The 24,758-nt window shown below is 37.7% G+C and overlaps 1 protein-coding gene across 1 annotated transcript; it reads right to left on the bottom strand.

The window, feature by feature from the left end:
• Positions 1–1,707: 1,707 nt before the first annotated feature.
• Positions 1,708–6,817, bottom strand: LOC139768162 (kynurenine/alpha-aminoadipate aminotransferase, mitochondrial-like). The gene is made up of 8 exons (XM_071698086.1): positions 6,402–6,817; positions 5,911–6,098; positions 5,390–5,560; positions 4,677–4,937; positions 3,772–3,951; positions 3,130–3,256; positions 2,653–2,858; positions 1,708–2,190 (listed from the first exon to the last, which is right to left on the bottom strand). The coding sequence occupies exons 1-8, from the start codon at positions 6,466–6,468 to the stop codon at positions 2,119–2,121; spliced, it is 1,272 nt and encodes a 423-aa protein (XP_071554187.1). The 5' UTR covers positions 6,469–6,817; the 3' UTR covers positions 1,708–2,118.
• Between the last annotated feature and the right edge of the window lie 17,941 nt (positions 6,818–24,758).

Here is a 24,758-nt window from a genome sequence, read left to right as displayed (position 1 = left end):
TCGGCTACATCCGTATAGCTCCCCAGCAGCGCCGCAAAACGTCTTTTAATATACACTATATCTTCGGGGGGCTGTGTGTTTATCCTCATGGCCTTCCGCCATACGAAGAAACCGATTTGTGCCTTGATACGAGCTCGTTCCCTCGAATCTGTCGTGAAACTCACCCTATACACATTATCATGTAGTATAAACGCGCGTTTGCTTGATTTTATTACTCAGAAATAAAATTGTGTTAAAACTGGTAAATTATTAAACTTAATAAAAGCTTACGAGAGAAAGAAAGAAAGTGAACGAGAGACAGAGAGAGAATGTTAAACTGTTTTTAAGAGAAGATAGTTAAAAGTTATGTTCTAAATTTATTGCTTACACTTAACATCTAACACTTAACATTTAACATCCACTTTAAACATTGAAGAAAAAGAAGAATATTCCCATAAATCTCTTTTAAAATTATCGTTACACTTGTTATTACTTTTCTTGCGTATCTAGTTTACTTGTTAGCTTGATTCATTAAAGTTGATAGGTACTTCTAAGGAATATACGCATCATACATAACGCGCTTACACAGCACAAGTTGCGCGCTATTAGTATTCTAATTAACTAAACAAACGGCAAGATATTATTCAAGCTATGAGACCGTCGGGATTAGAGAATGCAGGTGTTCGAAAGGTTTCTTACATATACCCAAAACAAATAAAAGCCGAGAAAAGTGCTAAAGCAAGCAAACCGCAAAACAGATCTTGTCTTATATTGCAACAGATTAAATTAATTCTAGCAAATTAATTGGTAGTTAAGATGTTTAGCGTTAAGTGAAGGTCTATTCTTTCTCTGTTCTACTTTTACTGTCTAATATTACTCGCACTATTCTTGCGTTCACATTCGCACAATCATTTCCTCTCATTTCCCTTTCCCATCCCTTAATTTGCTACCCCTTCATTACATATTTCTTTTTTTTTTAGATAATATAAAATCAAATTTTGAAATTATCAAATTATGTGCTATCAAAGGAGAATCGAGAAACAAGAGTAATATTTAGTCTAGAGAAAAATATTTCTTAAACTATTATTACTATAATTATCTTTAATTGAAGTTATTAAGTGACTTGATATTTTAAAAAGGTAACAACGAGTTCTTTTTATAACATTTTCATAATAAATCAAGTGTAATTCTTATAAAGATAAGTTAAATTTTTATTTTGCATATTCCGCTAATTTCAATTATAATAAATAATAAAGTTGTAATAACAAAAAACTTTTATTTATAAACAAACATATGTATAAACGTTATCTAAAGTTTTAAGTACAATATTTTATCAAATTAATTAAGTATTTAGATAACCTACATGGTCTTTCTAAATAATAAAAATAAAACAATGGTTTCTAATTAAAAAATTACATTTACTTAACAATATAAATTAACACGTTTGTCAAAGAAGATAAAAATTTAATGTAAAATAAAATATGTTAAAAAATAAAAAAAGATGTCATTGAATAATTAGTTTCGTTTTTCTACAAAAATTTAAATAGAAAGATAAAAATATAATCTACCGTAAATGTGGCGATGCAATATATGCCTGAGATTTAAATGGATTTAATGTATTAATTTAATTTATTTTTTGATATGCTTAATAATATGCGCATTTGTCAAGATTTTATGAGATTAATCGAGCTACTGTTATCCCACGCTGAAACTAAATATGCTGTTATAAAAAACATGTAAGAAATATCATATATTTCTTGTACGAAAGCTTGTATAATAATATAATAAATTTTTAAAATATTAACTGTTGTTAATATTAAATAAATAAAAACTTAATGCGCAAAGTAGCTGTTTTAGTTATGCAATGTCCTCTGTTAACGAAACTCGAGACTACGTTCTAAAAACGACGAAGATGTATAAAATTCATTTCGATCTAACATAACTTGCCCAATTCTATCGATGTTCGATACATTTCTTTTTACCGTTTAACATTCAACAATTTACTTATAATTGATAATATCTTTCCAGTCCTATCACTCTATTTTATTACCAACTGATGCTCGTTAACTTCAATATCAACCGTGTAGTCATGTACAAATATATTATTTGTTGATAATATATTATATACAAAATATATTATCACGTGTCAATATTTTCAATGTAATTTTCGGCTACCTCCGTCTGGATTAATTGCGCCAATCGCTCTAGTGCCTGAAATATAAGTATAGACATAAATATTCGAGAGTCAATTCGTTTAGCAGCAATGATGATAGCATGTGTTTCAACGAAACTTTATTCACCGTCGATAGATTAGATGCTGTACGTCGATAAGATAAAATAGATCGACATGAGAAAAAGATTAACAAAACAATAATTTAAATCGCCTAAATTTGATACGCTCAAACATTTGACTTTAATATGTTTACTTTAAATTTTATTATTTGTTATAATTAATTTACATTAACTTTTATGATTAATTAATAATCAATAGTTCAAATTTATGATTAAAGTATTTTGTGGGAAAATAAACATTTATCTTTATAATTTAAATATATTTAATGTTTGTTAATTTTATGTTAAAATATTAATTAATGTTTATAATATATATAAGTGAAAATTAACATATAATAATAAATACAATATATATAAAAATATATTAGAGTTTGAATTTACCAGATCCATTTCCTGATAGGAAGCCTTGGCGAAACTTGCCCTGATGGCGTTACAGGATTTAGAGTCTCTCATGAATGCGCCTCCTGGCGCCATAATAACTCCTTCCGTTACACCCCGCTGCATTATCATCTTCCATGTATTTTCGATTCCTCGTACTTTAATCCATAAGAAGAATCCACCCCTTGGTACGCTAAAGTCCGCCAAACCTATAAAACACAAATCGTCATTTTTTAATCTTTTAATTGCGGTGACTTACCAACTATCTAATTTTCTTATATACATATATATAATATACAAAGATCACATGTATTCTAAGAAATTATCTATTAATTATAAGAAGTTATATAAAAAGTTATTATAAAGTTAAGTATAAATTATCATCAAGTGTATATCAAGAGCATTATTAATATTTATTATTTATTACTAATATTATTAATTATTATTAATTATCACTCATTATTATTAATTATTACTCACCATTTAAATGCTTGCGTGCCAACGCCGAGATAACATCCCTTCTTTGCTTGTAGAAGCACCTTATTCTTGTATAATGTTGCATCAAGCCTTCGTAACCCCAGATCTTCAACAACTTGTACATTATTACCTAAAAAATCCAAAGTTATTTCTTTATCATTTCTTTTTGATGATAAAACGGTCAATGTTTACAATTTCGATAAGACCCGACACGCGCCACTGTCGGTTTGATTTATGGATGATGATTAAGCGAAGGCGTGCGTCCACATTTCACGACGTTTCATCATTCTAGATAATAATATTTACGGTCATCGCTCGTTTTTCTCATGTATATAAAAAGTACAATAAATCCATTCTTTCACTTTGCATTCAACTACAAACATTCAAATCGCGTTATCTAACGTATTCTACTCATGTGTGTATTAAAATTAATATAATATGTTATTAATGAAAAAGAATTATGATTAATTTTTAACACCGATGAGTTAAAATAAAATTTGGAAATATAAACTTCTAATGTTAATTAGAATTTTATACATTCTTAGAATTTTGCACGATATTCACGCGTTACCAACGACACGGAAAAGTAAGGGTGACAAAGGGTCACGAAGGGTTTTGCGAAGGGTAAAGGATATCTCTACCAACCTGCGATAAGGTAGGAGCATGGAGGTGGCTGCTCTGCAAATGGAGCTCTACGCAGGCTATCAGCGGAGCCGCGGCGGTCATAAAGCCTAATCTGATACCACTGCTGATCACTTTCGAGAATGAATCCAACCTAATTACTCGACCTTCCGTATCAAGTGATAAAAAAGACTTAGGATCCTCCTGAGAAAGAATACATTTTCTTTTAAAAGTTATCGTATTTTTTTTTTATTCTTACGGTGAAGGAAGTCTCTTTACTAGTATTTATTTTAATTTCATATAAATATTATATACATAATATTTATAATCTTATAAATATATATAATTTTGCATAATATATCAGTTATATTGAAAATTCAAATATCGATTGCGTTCTATCTCAAATGTCGATAAAGATTGTGAAACATAAAAGACATTTATGATATGCGAGTTCGTTGATATCACTATAAATTTTTAATAACATATTTAATACAGTGCTTAATGTATATTGTTAATTAACAGATATATCTCATCCGCTTCGAGTGTATTGCTACTGCATTTTATCATATTTTCAACAGCTTTAAAAGATATAAAAATTAATGCTATCACGTAGGTCATTCGAAATTTAATTTACGTTTATGCAAAATTATGACGATATTACGTCAAAGATACATCATATAGTAAACTCATCTAATTTGCACTGTAATCTGCGGGTCCGTTTACAAAATACTATTGCATTTTGCAGAGTTCCATTTTTTAAGTAATTTTCGGTATAATTATTTGCATAATAAATATTAACGCATGTATATTTATACGTCTATTAATACCTCTATTAACGTTCATATTTATGTGGCCGGCTTAATTTCTTTATATGCCATCCACGTCAAAATAACACATTCGTTTGTCGCATATGAAACCTCATGACTCACCTTGTCGAAATGCATGAAATGATAAGGATCGTCGTCGAGAAGCAAGAAATTGTACTCGCAGGCTATCCTATAGATCTCCTTTCGTCTTTCCAGAGGTATAATGATGCCGGTAGGGTTCGTGCCCGTAGCGTTTATATACATTATTTTCGGCATTTTTGCGCCGAAAAGCTCCCGGTTTCTCAGAGTCTCCCGGAGTATTTCCGGAATAGGACCGTCGTCGTCTTGCGGGATCATTATAAGCTCCGCTTTGTGAGGTGCTATCTATGATCGAAATCAACACCCGTATTATTTGTAGTAACGAAATTTTGAAATAACAAATAAATACCGAGCATCTTGATATAATTTAAAAAAAAGGAATTTTTTTTTTAGTAAATTTAAAGTAAATTAGATTAAATCGAATTCAGATTTAACATAGAAATATAGTGTTTTATTACACCCATTCTTAATATAAATATAAGAGATATTAAATATATTAAATATAAAAGATATTTTCTTTATTTCTTGTGCGGATTCTCTACGTTCAATATCAAAAGTGAATAAAATCATATTACAAAGTTTTTAAAAAGTCTTTTTTATCGCTATTGTACAAATTATTATTTAGCGTATACTTCGTAGTTAAAAGGATTAAAACGACGCGACGCGACGCGCGTACATGTACGGGATATACTTCTCGAATTTCTTTCTCTAATGAAAGCATATCTATATTCACTAACCACAACTTCGACGCCAGGATAGAAAGGGTCGGGGACCAAAATCGGATCACCAGTGCCGATTATAGCCTCCAGAGCCTTGCTAAGCCCGTCCTGAGACCCCGAAACGACGACTATGTCGCGACTCTCCCATAAGGGTGGCGCGTGTGCCCTTCTCTGGAATTCCCTCAGGGCCTGAAACCAATTTGATGTCCGACGTTGTTAGACACATTGTCAGCCGATTCCCTTATCTCGGGAACGAAAGATTCCGGGTGTAACGACACGGTCGATTACATGAGGCGCACAAACAATGTACGTGTGACATAATCAGAACGTCGTTTGGCTTATTCTCGAAATGGCTTTTGACTTTTGTCTTTTCTTATCTTTATCTTCGTTATGTTTTATCACGTTTATGTTTCTCTTATTTCCCTTCTAATCGACAAGTTAGATATGAGCGTGTCAAAACGGAGCGCTATGCTATCTCTAAAATTTCTTATATACACGGAATATTTTTGGAAAAAATTCTGCTGGAGGATCTTTTCTACCTGCACAAGAGGAGGATAACCTTGCGTCGGTATGTACTGAAGAGCGGCACCTAACTCGCCATCGTCCAGAGTAAAGGACGAACCATCGTAGAGTTTAACTGAAATTTCCGTGAACGGGAACGTCTCTTCGTTGGGCATTCCTTCTGCTAAGGAAATGGTACTTTTCGGCGCGGAGTACGCTATTTTAGCTGGAACAGTTAAAAGATCCTCCGTTGTCGATTAAAATCCTTAGATTTATCGAGACAATTAAGACGTTAATATTCTGACATTAGTATTTTTGCAATTAATTATGCGACCATCATAAAGTTAACTTATCAATTTAGTGCGTAAATTTTTTATCTTGGTGATGTTATTAATCTATCATAAAAGAGTTTGCAATTATTGATAATTAAATATAAATCGAATCGTTCGCTGGTTTACTTTCTGTTCGTAACTGATTATTGCGTTACGTTCAAGCTGCGCGAGAATAAAGAGAAGAGCTTGCTGCTTACTTAGCTCCCGCGTCGTGGCAGGCCGCCTGCGTTTGGCGACGTCCGTCATGAAGTAAGAATAATCCATTTCTCTGTTCTACGGTGCACTCGTTCGTAAATCTCTTATAAATCTACAACCTCCGAATTGATTAGGCGTGTTTATTAGTAGAATTGATTAGTTATTGATCGCGCCTGAGTTCAAGTATACTACTTTTCGATACACAATCACAGTTGACACAGTGTTAATTGTATTGTTAAATGAATCGATTGTTCTTGATTGCCACAGTGGTATTAACCACAATTTGGCAGGTCTAAACGAGCACTCTGTGTGCACGTCTGTGCTCTCTTCTTCCCTCTGTATTAATATTGTTTTCCGAGAGGTAAGAAGCAGATAAACTCGTCAAGAACACATCCTTCTAAAGTGAACGCTTCTGTTACCCTCGTCAACACTGACAACGCGCTCGGCTATGCCTCCTTTTATATTTAGCGATAACACGTTGCGTCAGAAAATCGTTCCATACACAAAAAGAAATATACATATTCACATATACTAGAATGTAAATAGTTCCCCTGACTAAATAGTTCCCCTGATTATATTTACCAATCCGATACCGCGACTTACCGCGGCTATTCTGCCGCTGATTGAAAATATGGACTATATAGAAATATGGACTATATAGAACGGGACGTAATATTTGGAGTTCAAACATATCTAATCGTTATGAGGAATTATAAGTATAAATATTATACATAATGTATAAGATTAAAAGGGAGTTCAGATATCCAAATCCGGAATACAAACAAATTCAGGAAATGAAGATTATCACAACTTCCCTTTATGATAAGTAAAGAAAGTAGCGAGATAAAAAAATTCATTAGCAATATATATTTATGAATTTTACAAAACATTCTTGAACGTTAATGTGTCAAAAACCAAAATAATTTTGCTTTTTCTTATTTGCATCACGCAATATGTATGAATTCCAGAAATGATAGTCATATTTTGCAATTCGGTTGTTCTTTTTTATGAATTTTTCATAACATTTTAAGAATAATTTGTTAAATATTTAAAATATATTAGAAATGTTTTACCTTAAATTATTCCCCACTTATCGTAATTTATATCAGCGTTTCACAATAATTCTTCCGTCCTTTCATAATATCGCGCTATCCAAATCATTGACACATAAAAAAAAGAACAGTAAGAATAATATTCAAATTCTGCACATTTTTCTCCAAATTTTCTCGTCGCTCACTTTTCCATCCCAATTCACTATGTTTTCGTGATTTCCCTAAGGTCTTTCACCCGCGTGCGACTAAAAACGATAATCTTCTTCAAAAACACAGATACCGCAGAATTATTAAACATAAACACGTCTATCAATATAACATCGGCGTACATGTGTCTTTTCCTGCGACAACTGCCTCAATAGTTGCTCGCATCTAATCAGCGTGCGTGCCGATATCGATACCCTCATACGCTTCATCTGTCCTAATTCTTATTTCGGTCGGTTAAAAATGATAAAATGACAAACATTTTTAAAAAAGATTATTCAACAGAGTCTCTTAAAACCATTGACACGTATTTCCAAATAAAGCTGCATTTCAAAATTTCTTGAAAATAATATCTAAAAGTTTCTGAGCATTATCATTCTAAGAGCGTTTTATACAAATTTATGCTCTTGAGATAATAGACAAAATGCAGGTGAACAACGAAATGGTAATCTGTATTATAGATTAGAAGTTATCAGAAGTTAGTGAACGATAGTTTTCTTCGCGACATACACTCGCGGATCCTTTTCCAAAGGTGCGCTTGTATCAATTATGATGTAACCGAGCGAATAATTACGTGAATGAATGATGAAATATATCGCGCATTGACAATCTCGCGCGTGTCACTCGTTAGACACTATTGAGGGAAATCGCTCAATGTACCCTCGTATCGCGTACACGTGATTACAAGAATTATTTACTAATAGTGACACATTCTTGCAAAGTCAATGTTTTATCGTCGTCTCCAATAATCTTTATTGATGCGATAGCGAAACTCCGTCTCTCTATTGGCGAAATTCGCGAATCAACGCGTGCCGCGAATAGGAATACATATATATATATGTAAAGCATTGATATCTTATATATAAAGTATAAAGTAATATAATACAATGTAGTAATAAAAATATAGTACCTTGCTAAATATCACACCAAAAGAATTTAAGCATAATTTTCCAAACATAAAAACGTGTAAATTCCGGTAAGTAAGGAAATTTTAACGACATCGGTAATCATTTTATGATGTGTGTAGAAAAATGTATAACGGTGTTGCAATCAAACGTGATGGTCAATTGCACTTTCGACAATTTCTCAGACGTTAATGCAAAATTTTACTATTTTGTTATTTAATTTTTACTGCGTCACCGGCTAAGCTTTATCTCTAAAAAAAAAATTATCGCTCCCACCATATCGCTTTCCTTGTTTTCATCTCATGCTGATTTCAAATTTCGTCAGCTCTATTCTGATGCAACGGTCGCCTAGGATTTACTTCGCTACTTTCACTACGACGCGTAACGACGAGGAAAAAAGGATGATGAAAACGAAATGTTTTTATAGTAAGAATGCTTGTGCAGTACATTCTATTCTGATGATATTAAACTTTTTTCAAATAAGTAAATTTCCACGTTTTCGATACGTCAGAAGATCGTATGACGCATCAACAGATAACATAATTAATTACATACATAAATATTTGATTACATATCTAACGCGTAATTTAAAACGCTACGTTGAATTAAATCCTTTTTTTTTTTAATTTCTTTTCACACATTATTTTAACGGTGTCGAACTTTGCAATTAGATAATGCAATATACATTGATTTAAAAGGTAAGAATATTTCTATCAATTAAAACGATTTATTAAATGTATGTACAGTCGATGAAACAAGAATCAATTTGATACGATTTAGAATTATTGATATTGAAATTCGCGATTGTCTCCTCCCACATGTTTATCATTCATGAGAGCGATATAACTTATCCAAATCACAGGCGCGCGCCACGCACGTATGTGAATATGTATTCGCACGCGCGATATGCGTATGTTTGCACGCGTAATCGGTCGTTAATAACTGACATCGGGTAATTGCAAAATCGTTGGAAAGTCCGATAACGGCAATACGTCAAACCAGCAGCATCCAGCCAGATGACGAAACGGCGTCGAATATTTGGATATGGGATTTAACGATAGAGCCGAACGCCGAAAATTCAAAAATTGAGCCCGCATTAATTTGTAAACATTCCGCCGATTGCGGATTATTAGAAATCTCGTCAGAAGAATAAAGAAACAGCTTTCATTTCCGTTATTCCAAAACGTGATCGCTCTGTGCAAAAATGTATCTAATAATTACACAAAGGGGGATTTTTTTTAAATCAATTTTATCCGATCTTAATAAAATATTGTTATTCAATGTATCATCTTGTATAGATTCGCCTTGAACTAGCCATGTATATAGGATAAGATATGAATTCTGACAAACATTACTGCTTGCCATTTGTGTAAAAATGTTTTACAAAATAAGCTAAATTTTAAGTCTCTTATAATTTTTATACATGCTTTGTCTAAAAGAATATCGATAAATTGCTTGTGCAATCGTTTGCGTAATATCACTGTTTTTAGAGATGATTGCATTGTAAAAAACGTCTTAGATAGCATTATTGTATTATTGATATGTGAATAAAATGTTGCCTTCACTCGTAGATAGCTCTTGACCTTAGTTTTGTTACATGCTTTAAAGTTTTCTTTCACGTATCGCCTCGCGGGCATTAAAGCAGCAGAAATCGTGCAGTAGAAACAAAAAGCAGCGTAAATTCTTGATTCGCGTCAGATCGTTTTAACTCGCGAGCACAATTCAAGTAGGTCGTCACTCCTCTCTTAAAACCGTTCGGACGTTACATTATTCGAACGGATCCGTTCTAATCATCAGACTTTCAGTGGCGTTTTCGTACGTTAACAATCGTTAGGATTACATTAAAGAATAGAAGAGAGAAGAAAATTTCTTAAACTGCATAATGCAAAATTTGAAGTGCATTAATGGCAAAGCAATTATGCACAAAAATTTAACATACACAAAAAATTTTACATTTACTAATTTTTACTTCAGTGCCTTACGCCGCTATTCCCGGACTTGCATATTATCATTGTAATAGCATACTAATTTGCAACTCAATACATGTCAATTCGTGTCGACATGGATGTCACGATGGCGACTTATTGAATCGTAATTTTTTGCGACGTGCGAAGAATTCGAATTCGGTAAGGGCAACTCGTTTACGAATCGGAATAATGTAGCAAATAACGCGATAAACGCAATTTTTCTCGCGCCCCATCGCGATCTTCTTGCCTTGTGCTGCGTTCAGCAGAGAAAGCTGTTTGGAACTGTTGTACAATTCGTGAATTTGATCGGTGTATATTTTTAACTTCGGCCAAAATTGAAAGCATATATCAGCGCCAATCAGGTTCACAAATTTTGCAACAACAGTTGCAAAACAGTTTTCTCTGCTGAACGCGACCTTTGTTGAGCGGAACTTAATAAGACGTCAGCGCCGATAAATGCCGCAATAATAAGTCTGACTTTTCTTCTCACACAAAACTGCGAGAATAACAGCGCTGTGGATTTATCACGTTCCCTCGCGCCCAACGATTGGCAACTTTGTCAGGTCTTGGGATAATAACGTTATTTATAAATAATTCGGAGTTATCGTCTGAATACCGACATAATATTGTTACGGATTGTGATTGTACATGCCACGCCTCTTTCGATACCGACAAGATGAATCGCGTGCGCACAGATAACGTTATCTCGGCTTTCTTTACGTACGAAAAAACTGTTCCGCACATAAGCGAGACTTTAAATTACGTAAAACGAGATTTTGACTCGTGTACAAAAACGTTCGCCACGGGGAAATATCTTTTAATGAAAACCGACACGCACATATATATGACCGATTTAACAATAATATTGAAGAAAACTAAGAATAACTTGAAAGTGCTATGATATATGTATATTAATGAGAACTGATTTTTCTGCTATGAATATGCGGAGATAATGTCTATGATTAAGACATATTTTATGGGATAAACATAGGAATCTGACCGCATCAAAATTACACCGCTTTTTTTATCTCTGCTTTTTCATCTCTCAGCAACATTTTATTTCTCGTAATCGCACCGGAAATCTTCCAGATCTGTCACCGCTTAACAGATCTATATACGTATGTCGATAATCTCCGCGTTGGTGGATTACCTAAATGCCAAGATTTAAATTTTGTTTTGCGCCATCGTGCATCGGTATAAATTAATCAACCGTCTGATTACGCGTGAAACAGATTTTCTGTTCCCATTATCCCATCTTGAGCACAATGTAACTATACTTATCTCCATTTTCTAAGGACGGCTATGAACGATACAACAATTAAGAGAATCGAGAAATAAAAAATTAACAAATAATAACACATCTCGAAGTTACGAGAGTACCTATTTAAAAATCAAAATTTCGAATCGCTAAACTAAAAAAAAAGTTGTATCGACATCCATTTGTAGCACTGTTTAGTAATTAACTAAAACTTACTTTCACAATTATTACGAACTGCAATACTTTGTCTTTTCCACGTTACGATGTTTGTGTTCTTTTACAATAGCGAGCGTCTTCAATTCGAGAGGTAAAATTTTTTTATCACAAGTACATTCCTTCCGCGCAACCGAATAGATATCGACAGACCCTTCTTTCTCTCCCTCTCTCTCTCTCTTCTATTTCGATTGCCAATGTCGGTTTCTCCGCTTCATTTAATCCAAACGATAAAGTCGATCTCCGCCTTTATTCGATCAAACTTTATTCAGGTAAAGCAAAGAGCACCTTGAAATTATTCTATTAAAAATAAATTTTTCCAAATTAATTAATTCATCTGTAATTTTAATATTGAAAGTATACACAACAGTCGCTTCACTTCTAAATCCGTTTATAGATATTATCATTGCCGTTATTCATATTTTTTACAAGTATTTCGTTCATACGTATATTAATGACATTTGTCGTTACGAAAAAAAAGTAATATTCGAAAACAATTAAAATTATAATGCACGAAAGCTTATAATCGTTAATATACGGGTGCTCAAAGGTTATCCGAACTCATTTTGTATACGCGACAAGCTGGTATGCCTATAACAACAAGGTAATGACGTAGTCGTGACGTAGTTAATCGGTGCTTGTAGAATAATATTGTGGGGTGAAGTAATATTGAGACGCGCAGCGAAAGTTCCTCAGATGCCTTAACGTAGTTGCTATTACGGAGAAATTACATTAAGAGTACATGGAATGCGCCATAGGTCACGCAAATAATATCGTCATGTATTAGTCTTCTCCTCTAAAGTTGCTATTTTATATTATCGATACACAACACTGCAAAAAGAAACTTAAAGTTATTTTTGTAAAAATGATAGTTGTATTTCACTGTTTCTCTTCTTTCTTAAATATTATAAGTATCAACTATATCGTAAAATAAAGAAGCCAATGTGAAGAAAACGATTATGTAAACATAATTTATGTAACGAGTAGTTGAAAATATCTTATTTGCCGCGTTTTTATGGTTTTTGACAAAATAGTTGCGCTTATTACAATAGCAGAATATTTCATTTTTATTTAATTTGTTTATTTTAGATCATATTTCTAAAAAGATAATATATCTTCATGCTAGCGACATTTTTATGGCGATATGAAAAATCGAAGAAGTACGAAAAAGTTAACTTAGAGCTCTGACTGATGTAAGTTAAGCTCTTTTTGATTTTCGATTATCTAAAAATACACCATCGCCCTGAATTGTTAGTCATACAATACGATTACTAAGAAAAGCATTTAAAAATAATCTAAATTAACAAAGTAATATAGGGTTAAATTACTAGCAAAGATATAGAATGTTATATTCTTCAGTTTTCACGTTTATTATTAAGTGTTTATTAATACAATATGCTCATTAAAGGCGACAACGACCACCGTATAAAGTTATATAAAAAATATGCGCAACAATCATGATGAAGTTTTATCTTCGCTGCGATTATTCCGCAAAGTGCCGCGCGTGGACGACACGAAGGTATAAAGTTCCGGTACGGAAAAGACGGACGCAAACGATCGTAAGTGGAAAATCTCACCCTCTCTCTATACCTACGACGAAGGTGCCGTTCGGCGGGCAGCAGCAAGTCGGAGATGGAGAAACGTACTTAATGAACGGAGAAGTTCATTAAAAGCGAAACGACATTAGCCGACCTAAAATCACCCCTTCGTCACCTCTCGCTCTACCTCCCCTCTCTCTCCCACCGCCCGCTGGTTCCGCTTGTCACCGTAGGCTTGTGAAATCCTCTCGGGCCTCACAGGTGAAACGGAGGAGAAGAACGACGAATTAACGGGCAGGATCGCGTCGTAGGTGAGTTAGTTTCTCGGTGCGAAAAAAGGAACGAGTTCGATAGGAAATAGATCATCGCGTTCTGTGGTGGAGCACAGGGACGACGTCAACGACGGCGACGGCGGCGGCGGCGGCGGCGGCGATGGCGGCGAGAAAAAACGGCCCATCTCCTCACGGGAGATTGCCTTCCTACAATTTCTCTGGTGGTCTCTCTCTCTCTCTCTCTCTCTCTCTCGCGACGCCTTCGACCGCCTTCGACTGTCGTTACCGTTAATAGAAATCATTCAGTGACTATGAATTGCCTACCAGTTATCCTGAAATTTCATTATTTTCCCGCTGGCGTGGCCTTATGTCTTATACAGAGCGGGAAAATTTCCGGAGGATGGAATTATCGGCGAGAGAATACTCGCGGGCGAAAAGGTCGAGCAAAAGTTCTCTAACTATGGAATAATTATTATCATTATTTTAATAACCTTGGATTAGATTTTTTTCTACTTAAACTTTTTTGTTAGGAGTGCCCCATTTTCACGGGATGTCTAATCTAGAGGCTTTCTGTCGTGTTTTGCCTTACTTCGGTGATCAAACTGCGACGCATTTGCGCAGACAGCCGCGATACCGCCATTATGTGAGAATCGTAAGACTCATCTTTCTCTTACCAAGTCCCTCTTCCTCGCCTTCCTGAAGGAACAAAAACCACGTTTCAAAAGGATACTAAGAAGAATCGCGAGTCTCCTTCGAGCTACGTCCAAGCCAAACCGAGCGGAGATCGTATCCTCGCAACACGGGGCAACTCCGGGGCCCCCAAACTTCACAGCCATTGATCCCGCGAAACCACTTACAAGACAGTCTTGTATCTTTTCCGTGCTTCCAACCGCGCCGCTCGTTCACGCCCCAACGACACCTAATTGGGTGCGCCCCGTGGCCGGTCCATTATACGGGGTGTCAAAATACTTTTTCACCTCTCGTAATCCTCCCGGCACCTATACAGAGAATCTCCCTCCTTGCCCCCCCCCCCCTCTCTCTTCCTCCTCCTGCCGTCGCCACCTTTATCCCCACGCTGTGCCCCGGGACAAAGGGTATGCGTGCTTGTATCTCAAAGCGGCCGACCGAATGAAATGCACAATGGAATTGTCGCCACACGTCGCGTTTCGAGGAGTAAAAGACGTTTTCCGTGGCCTGGCGGTTCCGGCGCGCCATGTAAGCCGTCTTAGAAAAAGACCCTGCGCCAGAAGTGCCTCTCCCGACGTGCAACAACATTTGTACTCGCGTATAGGGTAAATTCTCATCTCCCTCTCCCCTACCTTCCTGCCTTTTCCGTCCCAATCCACGACCGTGCTCCTGCCCTCTCACCCTCGTTTTCTCTTTATCTCTCCTCCGAAGTTGGCGTATAAGTGACAATTTTGCCGTAACACCGTTTGCCGCTCGTCGAATTCGAAGAAAGGGAAGGCAAAGGAGGGCAATTTTGTCACCAGCTCGGGAGACACGAGAGCGCGAGACGCCCCGTTCCGAGATTTCTTATTCGAGCGAATCATTGACGCGCCATTCGTAGTCTACCCCCGAGATCCTATCAATTTATACGATAGACATTGAAGAGCGTTTAAACATTAATCTTATATTTGAAATGTTATATGTTTCGCATATCAGAAAAAATACTATTTTCTTTTATTCTACTTATTATGTTAAACACATCCAATATTTTGTTGATGATGTATATATCATAATTTTACTATCACATTACATCAATCGGCAATTTTACAATCGTAATCTTTACGATAAGATTTAACGCTACGAATTTCGAGAAGTTATATAATTGCGTTCGAAATGATTTCTGTCAGCAGTTCAACAATCTGATTTGACCTTTCGGGGGAATGCTTTTAGCGGCGCCTTTTCCAACTTCACAGTGTCGCTAACGGAATTACATTGAAGGCTCGATAATTGCTGATAATTCGGATAAACTTCGTTAAGACGCTCATCTGGGTCGGGGCGAAATGCTTTCATTTGATTATTACTCGATTTCGATAACGCGATTATCACGTTCGTAGCGTAAATCGATTGCGTTTTCGTTTCCTCGGAATTACTAGATTACAACTTCAAATAATTGTAGCTCTCAAAGCATCATATAAAATATTGGTTTCGTTGCAACGTACCTGTAATCCAGATAATTTATATAGTAATCTTTTCTTAATAATTCTATAAAAACGTTATGTCCCAATAAGTCATGAAAAGCAATACTCGTAAGGTGAAGATTTCATTCTTCTTCTTTTTCTTCGTAGTGCAGAGCGAGATATTTGTTGTCCAACTTAGACTTGTTGATACTAGAAGCTTGATTTTATTTATTTCTAAATAGTAAATATATAAAGATCGTATCTTAAAAACGTGGACACATGATGAATTAAATCGTTATCGAAATATAATAATTATACTCGCAATTTATTTTTAATTTTGCTCCATGTAATAATAATATTTTTCATAAATCGTATGAGAGACAGATTTGTAATCGCAACTGCGGGCGCTATGTAAATTTTCTCTCTTATATTCAACATTTACGACCGCTAAGAATTTCAAGTAAATTCCGCGCATACATTTGAAAGTTCCCCGAGATTCTTACCCTTTTTTACGCAGCAAACGAATTCCTGCCGTTGCGACATGACGAAAGGAGCCGATTCTCCCCTTGAAGCATCTCCGATTGCATTCTTTATCCTAATTAGGTTTACGAGGATTTGGCACGACTAGAGCGACCAATTACTAGTAATTGCGTAAAGATGTCACTTTGTAAGCGGATTGCCGGCGGTTTTGCAGCATTGTGCTCCTCTAAGCCACACCACGAGACCAACAACGGCAAGGGGAAGGGGACCGTTACTTCTCGCTTCCCCTGTACAGTAACAATGAAGCAACGCGCTCCCGGAACGTCCTGCTTACCCGTCTCCCGAACTCGATTTTCTCTCAGAAGAGGAGTATTTTTCTTTCATTGAGAGACACGACAGTCGATGAAGCCGGCTATTCGCGAAAAGCTGCTGATACCTGTCTACTAATTTATCTGATAACGCGCGGTGATGTTTCTCGTTATCTCCCTGAGAACGTGCTTATCATGGCAAAATTCGTCAAGTATCAGCAAAAAAGTAACTAAGTATCGAAACGAAAATAATTTGGAAAACGAGAAAAAGACTTTTTCGTTATAAAATAAATTGTGCGACGTGGTGCTTCTACAAGAAATTGAATTTGCGACAGAAATAATGATATATATATACACAATTACATTTTCAATCGTTATTCTTGCGCATGTAATTTTTCTTATCCGCGATGTTTTCATTATTTTGGACGTTAACGCTTGGATGCGTTGAAGTAACAGCGTAATAGACGTAATAATCAGTCGGTAGCAATACCGCTTATTCCGCCCAATAACATTGGTATATTATTTAAACTGCCAACCCGCCATTAAAATTAAATTCTCTCAGGTAGAAAATTTACGTAACCGCCCATCCGAGAAGGTTCACCGCAGCAATTAAGCCGATAAAAAAAGGAAAAAAAAAGAAGAAGAAGAGGAAAAACAATCGGCCATGCTGGCCCGGAGCAAACGTCGCGTATAATAACCGCCTCTTTACGGTGCGCAAGCCACAGCCAGAAATTAAATTAGCTTGCCGTGGCGAAATTGAAAAATCCCTTAAACCGAGGCAACGTGCGCGAAAGTGCCGACAGGAGGGTCGCACGCTGAGGAACGGGCACACGGGGAAGGGAGAGTCGGAGGGTTCGGGTCGGGTAAAAACTCAGCGCGCCGCGAAAACTCGTTTAAAGATGAAAGGCCGGCTAACGACTTATTTTCGATAAGGAAAAGTTAAGGCACTTGCCTCGCGCCACCATTATCCACCGAACCGGCCGCCCCCTCCGTAACGGGCCGGGGGAAGCCCGGGGTGAATACTCGAATACCATTCGCCCTCGCACGCCGTTATTCGTCGTTCCCTGCCGAGGGTGCGGAAGGAAGGAAGGAAGGAAGGAAGGAAAGATGCGCGATGCTCAGACCTGTATAGCGAGGCTACGGAACCGTAGTAAAGCTTTTTCTCGAATTTCGATGTCTGCTATTGTATGCTCATACACGATATTGTAACGAAAATTGCAATATAATGTAATGATTATCGTCAAACTTCATATTTTATAGTCCAACATTCCCAAAACTTATATATAAAAGAATACATATAAGAAATATCAATCGCATTCTCTTAAGTGTATTCGAAAACTCTGGATAAATTATTAATATCTTAAATATGTTTAGTAAAATAATAATATATATACTCTAAAATTTACTGTTTTGTGATTTAGACCGGTCATTATTACAAATACTTTATATCATGTTATTTTATCTAATTTAATATGCGATAAAGGAGAGAAAAAAGGAGAGACATATCCACGTATCCAATCATTAGTTGCACTTTATTAAGGAATCAACATCACGTCTACCGCTTCCTTCTCTTCTTCCACCCCGGCAACCCCGCCGTCCTCGGAGCCTCTTCTCCACACGGCCAAAAACACAACAGTTGCGCGAGACTCAATTCAATTGCCATGTCAAAACGATGTGAAATGGGATTGATGTAATTTGGTTAGGCGAACCCCGTGTTCCTCTCCTGCCTAAAGTCCGCCAGTTGTACAAGGTGTCCCGGAACTTCCAAATGACACTTCAAATACAATTTCTTTTCCACTGAATTGCAGGTAGATATTCGCTTAATTAAAATATCAAGTATCGAGATTCTTTAACTTGCGAGTAAGTCGCATAACTTATCACAAATTCTGATATCCGAGGAACAAAAGTCAACGATCTTTATGCTTCGCGTAATCTCGAGAGATCATTATTTTAAATAGAATCTTTATGTGTTTACAAAAACAGCTATACTATTGAAAATAGAAAAATGTAATCGACTTTGAATTGTCTCCCATCGGACCTTGATCCGTTTATCCGGGGCACCCTGTACGCATGTGTAACTTCCCGTGCGCGTACTGGGTGTTTTGCTGCAAACGACTCGTTTCGGGGCTGATTCTAATGACTTATGAAGTCAAGCCAAATGACCAAGCCGCGTCTCGCCCTCTTATGGCGGCCCTCCGCTCGTCAACGCGGGACGTATATACTACCGCGTATGTACATCTCGTGCTGCGCTGTCGCGGCAAATCGAATAATTTCACCCTGGGAGAGCTCGCAATCGCTCGCATTCGTTTAGTCTGCCTGTCGCATATCGCGCGCATTACGCTCGCCCTGTTGAGAACAAAGAGCAACGTCGGCATTGAAGGACGCGGAAAAATCGGGATCCAACTCGAGATTACGAGAGTTTATCGAGTTCCAAGCAAATTAATAGATATTTTCATCAATAGACGTAAAATACTTTTTCTTTCGTTTCTCCTCTCGTCAATTACCGTTCAGCTTGTTCAGCTTCAACTTTGTTGCGAATTTATATTTGCTATATGCTTCATTTACGTTTGCTCTGCCTTCTTGTATTTATTTACAGCTGTTACGGAGTATTACTTTTAATCTATATAGCTCCTTCTCTTCTTTTTCTTTTTTTTTACAGAATTTTAAACTATTGTGTATATATATATATATATATATATATATATATATATATATAACAATTCAAAAATAGTTTATAATTTATATTTCGCAGAAATATAAATTTTGGAATAAAATCAAAATTTTTGTATAAACTATTATTAGTTTAAGAGATACAATAGTTTATTATTAATTACTCATAGTACAGTTTGTATGTCGCGCGTAATGCGACAGGAGTGCAAGGTAACGCAATGTTCAGCATAAGAGAAGATATATATATATGTAAAGACGTGGAATTATGCAAAAAGGGGTAAGCAAAAATATAACGTTGGGGTGATAAAATTGCAAACGCAAATTTCGCGACGAGAAGCAAATGGAACCGCGACGACCGCTATTACCCGGAATCGTTATTACCCGCTCGCAAAATGCTACCTGGGAAGAATCGTTTCGAGAAAACACGAGCGTGATTTACGCGGAGACCCGCCAATCGTTTTACCGATTACGGAGATAAATGCGGTCGATTCGGCCGTCGTTGCACGTCACATCGGGTTTATGACATCGTGAAATGGGTGTGTTCCCATTTCGGGGGTATTCGTGAAATCATCTCGTTGCCGCGGTAAACTTCATTAAACTTCTATTCCGGCTTGCCCCGCTCTTGCCTCAATGGCCGATAATGGGGTGCCCGATGGAAAAATGGCGATGGCTAATTAGAGCCCCGGGACGAGCGTGGAGGACAGAGAGGGATAGTGGCAGGCGTCACTTAAGCCCGAGTATCGCGAACAATCGCGTCCCATTAATTGCGCGACGAGATCTAATTAATTCCTACCCGAGCGGAGTGCGTGGTTAATTAAATTTTCTTATTGGAAACTGCTCGCGCTAAGTGCGAGCGGCGAAAATTAACAAGACACGTTGTTTAACCTGCCGTGATTCAGATTCTAAATTCCTTTCACGTTGACTGCACGTCTGACAAAATCGTGAGAGCATCAATTATACACTTCACGCGTGTTCGTGATTGTTAAATAGCTCGTTCCACGCGCTTCTATTGTAATTGGCATAATTGATACATTACCTATTTACTTTTTATATTTCTCCGATTTCTCGCGACGAGACTGCGGATAAAAGGTAATCTTTTTGTGATGTATCATAACCCAAAGAACCAATCAAAATCTTAAATATTTTTTTCGTATTTAAAGTACCAATATCGGTTGGCTTAACTGTTTTGTGATTTAACGTTGATCGTGCGTGTTTAACGCAGAGCGGCGAATAGGAACCGCTAATGCGTGCCATGCATTATAACGCGCTTCAAAATTACATTTTGCGTTTTAACGCCACTAGAATTAGTCCCGATAACATAAAACCATGAGTAGATAACATAATCCATGTGCCGCGTTATCCCAATTCCGACGAGCGAAGTCGCCCGCCGTATAACAACATCCGCGCTCGCCTAAGAGAAACGCCATGGCGACGACGCCGGCGCCACTTTGATCGGTAACCTCGTTTATGGTGACGCTGGACACAGAATGTAGGAAACATCGATAACACCGGTGACGGAAATATCGACTTTTGAGAGCTGCCACGAGCATCCCTCCCCCGTAAAGCGCGTCCTGCCCTCCGCGCGTATTCTGCCCTTCTCCCAGACCACCGGTGCACCAGCCCCTGGCAAATCACCCATCATCCCCCTGGTTCTCGGTCGCGCAAAAGAGACGAAGAGGACGTGACAGGGAGGAACGAAGATGGAAGTGCTCGGGATCGGGAAAGAGAGAAGAAAAGGAGGAACGGGGACGAGAGGGAGAGAGAAAGCGAGGAAAGGGGGAAAAAGAGAGAGGATCGACGAGTCGCGGCGAGTATGGAAGAGCATGGATCGATGGAAGGGAGGGTTCGGGGGAGGGCCGACCGCTCTGGTGGCGGTTGAAAGAACCAATTTTGTCCTAATAGAAAAATCCCCAGCGCCGAACCCAATTTATAAACCCGCAAACATGGCTGGCGTAGGGCGCTCGCCCGCTCGCTCGTCTCGTCTCGTCTCGTCTCGCCTCGTCTTATCGCGCCTTCCGCGAATCCCGATACACAACTGCGCCGGGATTTGAGTCAGCCATGCACCACGTATCCTGGATAAAGGGGTTTTAAGGTGGGAGTCCTCGGCGACGACGGGGACCGAGGGAGAAAAAGGAAAAGCTGGAGGAAAAGCAACTACTAACCGCGGTGTGAAGTTTTCACACTTGCTTGAAAAGCAGAAGTCATTTGAAGAAGAAATGCCGGTCCTCGTTGGAGTCGCTAACTCAAAATTATTAATTAGATGTTGCACAATGTCCACGTGGTACAATATTCCATTAAAACAAAAAACTTTTATTGTTATAAATTAATACTTGAATATAAATATAATAAAATATAGTAAAAACTACGTGCCATAATAATATTAAACATTCTAACATTTTATATTATAATATTTTATTTTCCCTACAATAACGTGATACAGATACAATAGATTTTAATTAAGCAGTTGAGACTTTTTAAATATTTAATATTTTACTTATATGAATGTATTAATATATATACTTATTTATAGATATTAATACTTTACTTACAAATTGTTCAGATGTTTGATAAAAAATCTTTTGATGTTATTTCGGAAGTAATTCACTCTTTTAAATCGTCATGGATTATATTAACTCACAAAAATTTTACGATAATTGCAACTATTTCTTATTATCCGATACATTCTTAATATTTGCGAGCGCAAATATTATCTATCTAATGCAATTATTTCGCGAGCTGGTTATTAGTATGTTATTAGCAACGTCTGCGGCTAAAGAGAGAGCGAGAGGAAAGTTAGTAAACGGAACACATGGCCCGAAAGGGTACTCCCGTATCGGCTACAAAGGTATCCAACAGAGATAAATACGTCGCAACTTCCAACGCACGCCTCACCTAGTTCTGCCATGTATCCTGGGCATATGTACGCAGCAGGAAGCAAGGGTGGTCCATCTGCAGCGATCCGATTTTAAGATAAAGGCTTGTCGTAATCGATTTTAAATCTGATAACGTCTACACGCACGTAGATTTCTTTATATCCAACAGCTTTACTAGTCTTTACATTTCTTATACCCCCCGTGCTTATAACTGTACTTAAAAATATCATTTTATTTCTCATATCTCTTCGGATCTGCCTCTCTCTTCTGATTGCTAAAAATAACGCAGATCGTAATAAAAAACGTATTTAATTATATTTATGATTTCAACACATTTCCTATTATTTAACTTGGCAAATTTATATACACAGTTTTTTTTCGCAATTTTACACATTTAATTTCTCGAACAAATCATCGAGTTTCCCGGAAATCAAGCTTTCGTGAATTCTAAGTTTCAGGATTCGCGATCTTAGATAATAGAATAGTTTCTGTCGATTGCTCTCCCCCGATCCTCAAACTTTCGACTCCGCCGTTCGCCCGGCATTACTTTCTCTTGACGGCTACGCTTTTAATCGCGCGTACGGCTGCCTGACCCCAGGTCCACGGTCCCCGTAGTTTATTTAACAGCGCCCTGGGCTTCGGTAAACACGGGTTAGCGAATTGGCCCCAGGGCGAGACCGAATGATAGTTAACGTACCGCTAAACGCCATTGGAGAGGAGAGACCTCACGTCCCCCCATCCCCGGCCGGCGTATAACCAAGGCTCGTATATTGCGTACGCGAGGGGAGCGAAATTTAATTTTGTGCTTTTTGTACACGCCAAATCGTCCGCCCTCCCGTGCCCGCGCGCCACCACCGCGCGTCCTCCCTGTCTTCATCGCGACGAAACGACCGAGGGCAGGGAGAGGTGGGCGAGCGACGCCGGCGTCGAAGAGATTTCACCGCGCTTTCATGGAGCGAGCGTCAGGATGGCATAGCGCAGAAGCAACGTGGTAGCTTCCACGTCGTTTAACGCAAGTTTATTTTGCGTTGCTTCGCACAATTCAGCGCAGGGCACGCCGAAATAGCTGTCCATCGTACGCGTCACGTCTCGCTCGTGACAGCGGGACCGTTTTCTCGCCCGGGCCTACGAAGTCACGACCTAAACTCGCGAATTTTTTGTTACTTTAAACTCGTTACACAGACATTAAAAGATCCATCTCGCAATCATCAAGAATCGTGCAATTAAGCATTATTTCTTAAAAAATAAATTCAATTTCGAATAATGTCCTTAAAATCACATATTAACGTGACACTGTAATTAGCTCTCGTGTGTCGTACATTTTCGCAAAGAAAGTAGAGTGTTGAATGTTACAACGCGTTTAACGCTCCATTTTCTGCCTTTGGTTCATTGATTATGCTAATTTTCTTAATTGTAAAAAATGTTTCCATGCTATTTGCTATTAACAAAAAACTTCGCGATAAATTTTTATCGGAAGAGATAAGAAAATGATTTCACAGAGTTTGAGGAATTTTGATAGAAATTGTTAATGCGACTGTTCTCGGACCGCTTATCCACAAATTCGCCACTGTTATTTAATTGGGAATAACGAAGCTTTGATCTACATAGACGATTCTAATGAGAAATGTAGAGGCTTTATTCAATGAATTTCGCAATTCCAATTCACATCCCGCGCTCACTGAAAATTCAAGCACTCCGCTTCACTCATGAGCTCGGCTAATTCGACGTACAAAAGATCGCCGCGTTGATCTAACCAATGAGAGAATCGTATATATCATTCGTACAAGAGCTAATGAAATTTCTAGACCGTTGCAGCACGTCCTTGCGATTTATCCCATCGCTTCGTAGATATTAATTCACGTGCGAGCCGATAAAATGTACAATAATCGACGCTAAATTGCACATTGGATTATCTTGTTACGGTAACGATAATCTTCGTCACGGCCGTGAGGTACTCCTAAAATGAGAAGTTACTGCACGAATGAGAGAGGAGGAGAGGAGGAGAAATGAAGAGAGAAAGAGAGAGAGAGAGAGAGAGAGAGAGAGAGAGAGAGAGAGAGAGAGAGAGAGAGAGAGAGAGAGAGAGAGAGAGAGAGAGAGAGAGAGAGAGGAAAGAAGAGGAACAGAGAGAAAAGGAGCGAGCGAGATGGCACAGAGATGGTTGACTTGATGAAATCATGCCGCGAGAATTAAACGGAGGATACCCCCGGCGTGTGTCGGCGTTGCGGGCGTGTGGAGGCACGAGAGGACTCTGGCCCGAGCTCCAATTGGCGGGAGCAAGACAACGGTAGGAGTTGACTGCAGTGTATACACAGTTAATTAAGCTGGAGTACCACGGCGAAGCCGCCGGAGGAGGAGCGGGAGGGATCTAGCCAGAGAGAAAGAGAGAGAGAGACTGAGAGGAGGGAGGAATGAAGCAGGAGGAAGAGCTAGTCGGATGAAAAGCAGCGAGAGGAAAGCAGAGGCAAGCAAAGTTAGACAGAGACGAAGAAAAGA

This window comes from Temnothorax nylanderi, unplaced genomic scaffold (assembly GCF_030848795.1).
Source record: "Temnothorax nylanderi isolate EJ_2023f unplaced genomic scaffold, tnyl_v1.0 TNYL_tig0014_pilon, whole genome shotgun sequence".
Classification (NCBI taxonomy): Eukaryota; Metazoa; Arthropoda; class Insecta; order Hymenoptera; family Formicidae; genus Temnothorax; species Temnothorax nylanderi.
Note: the sequence above shows the minus strand (reverse complement) of the source record. Positions and strands in the feature narration are given on the sequence as shown.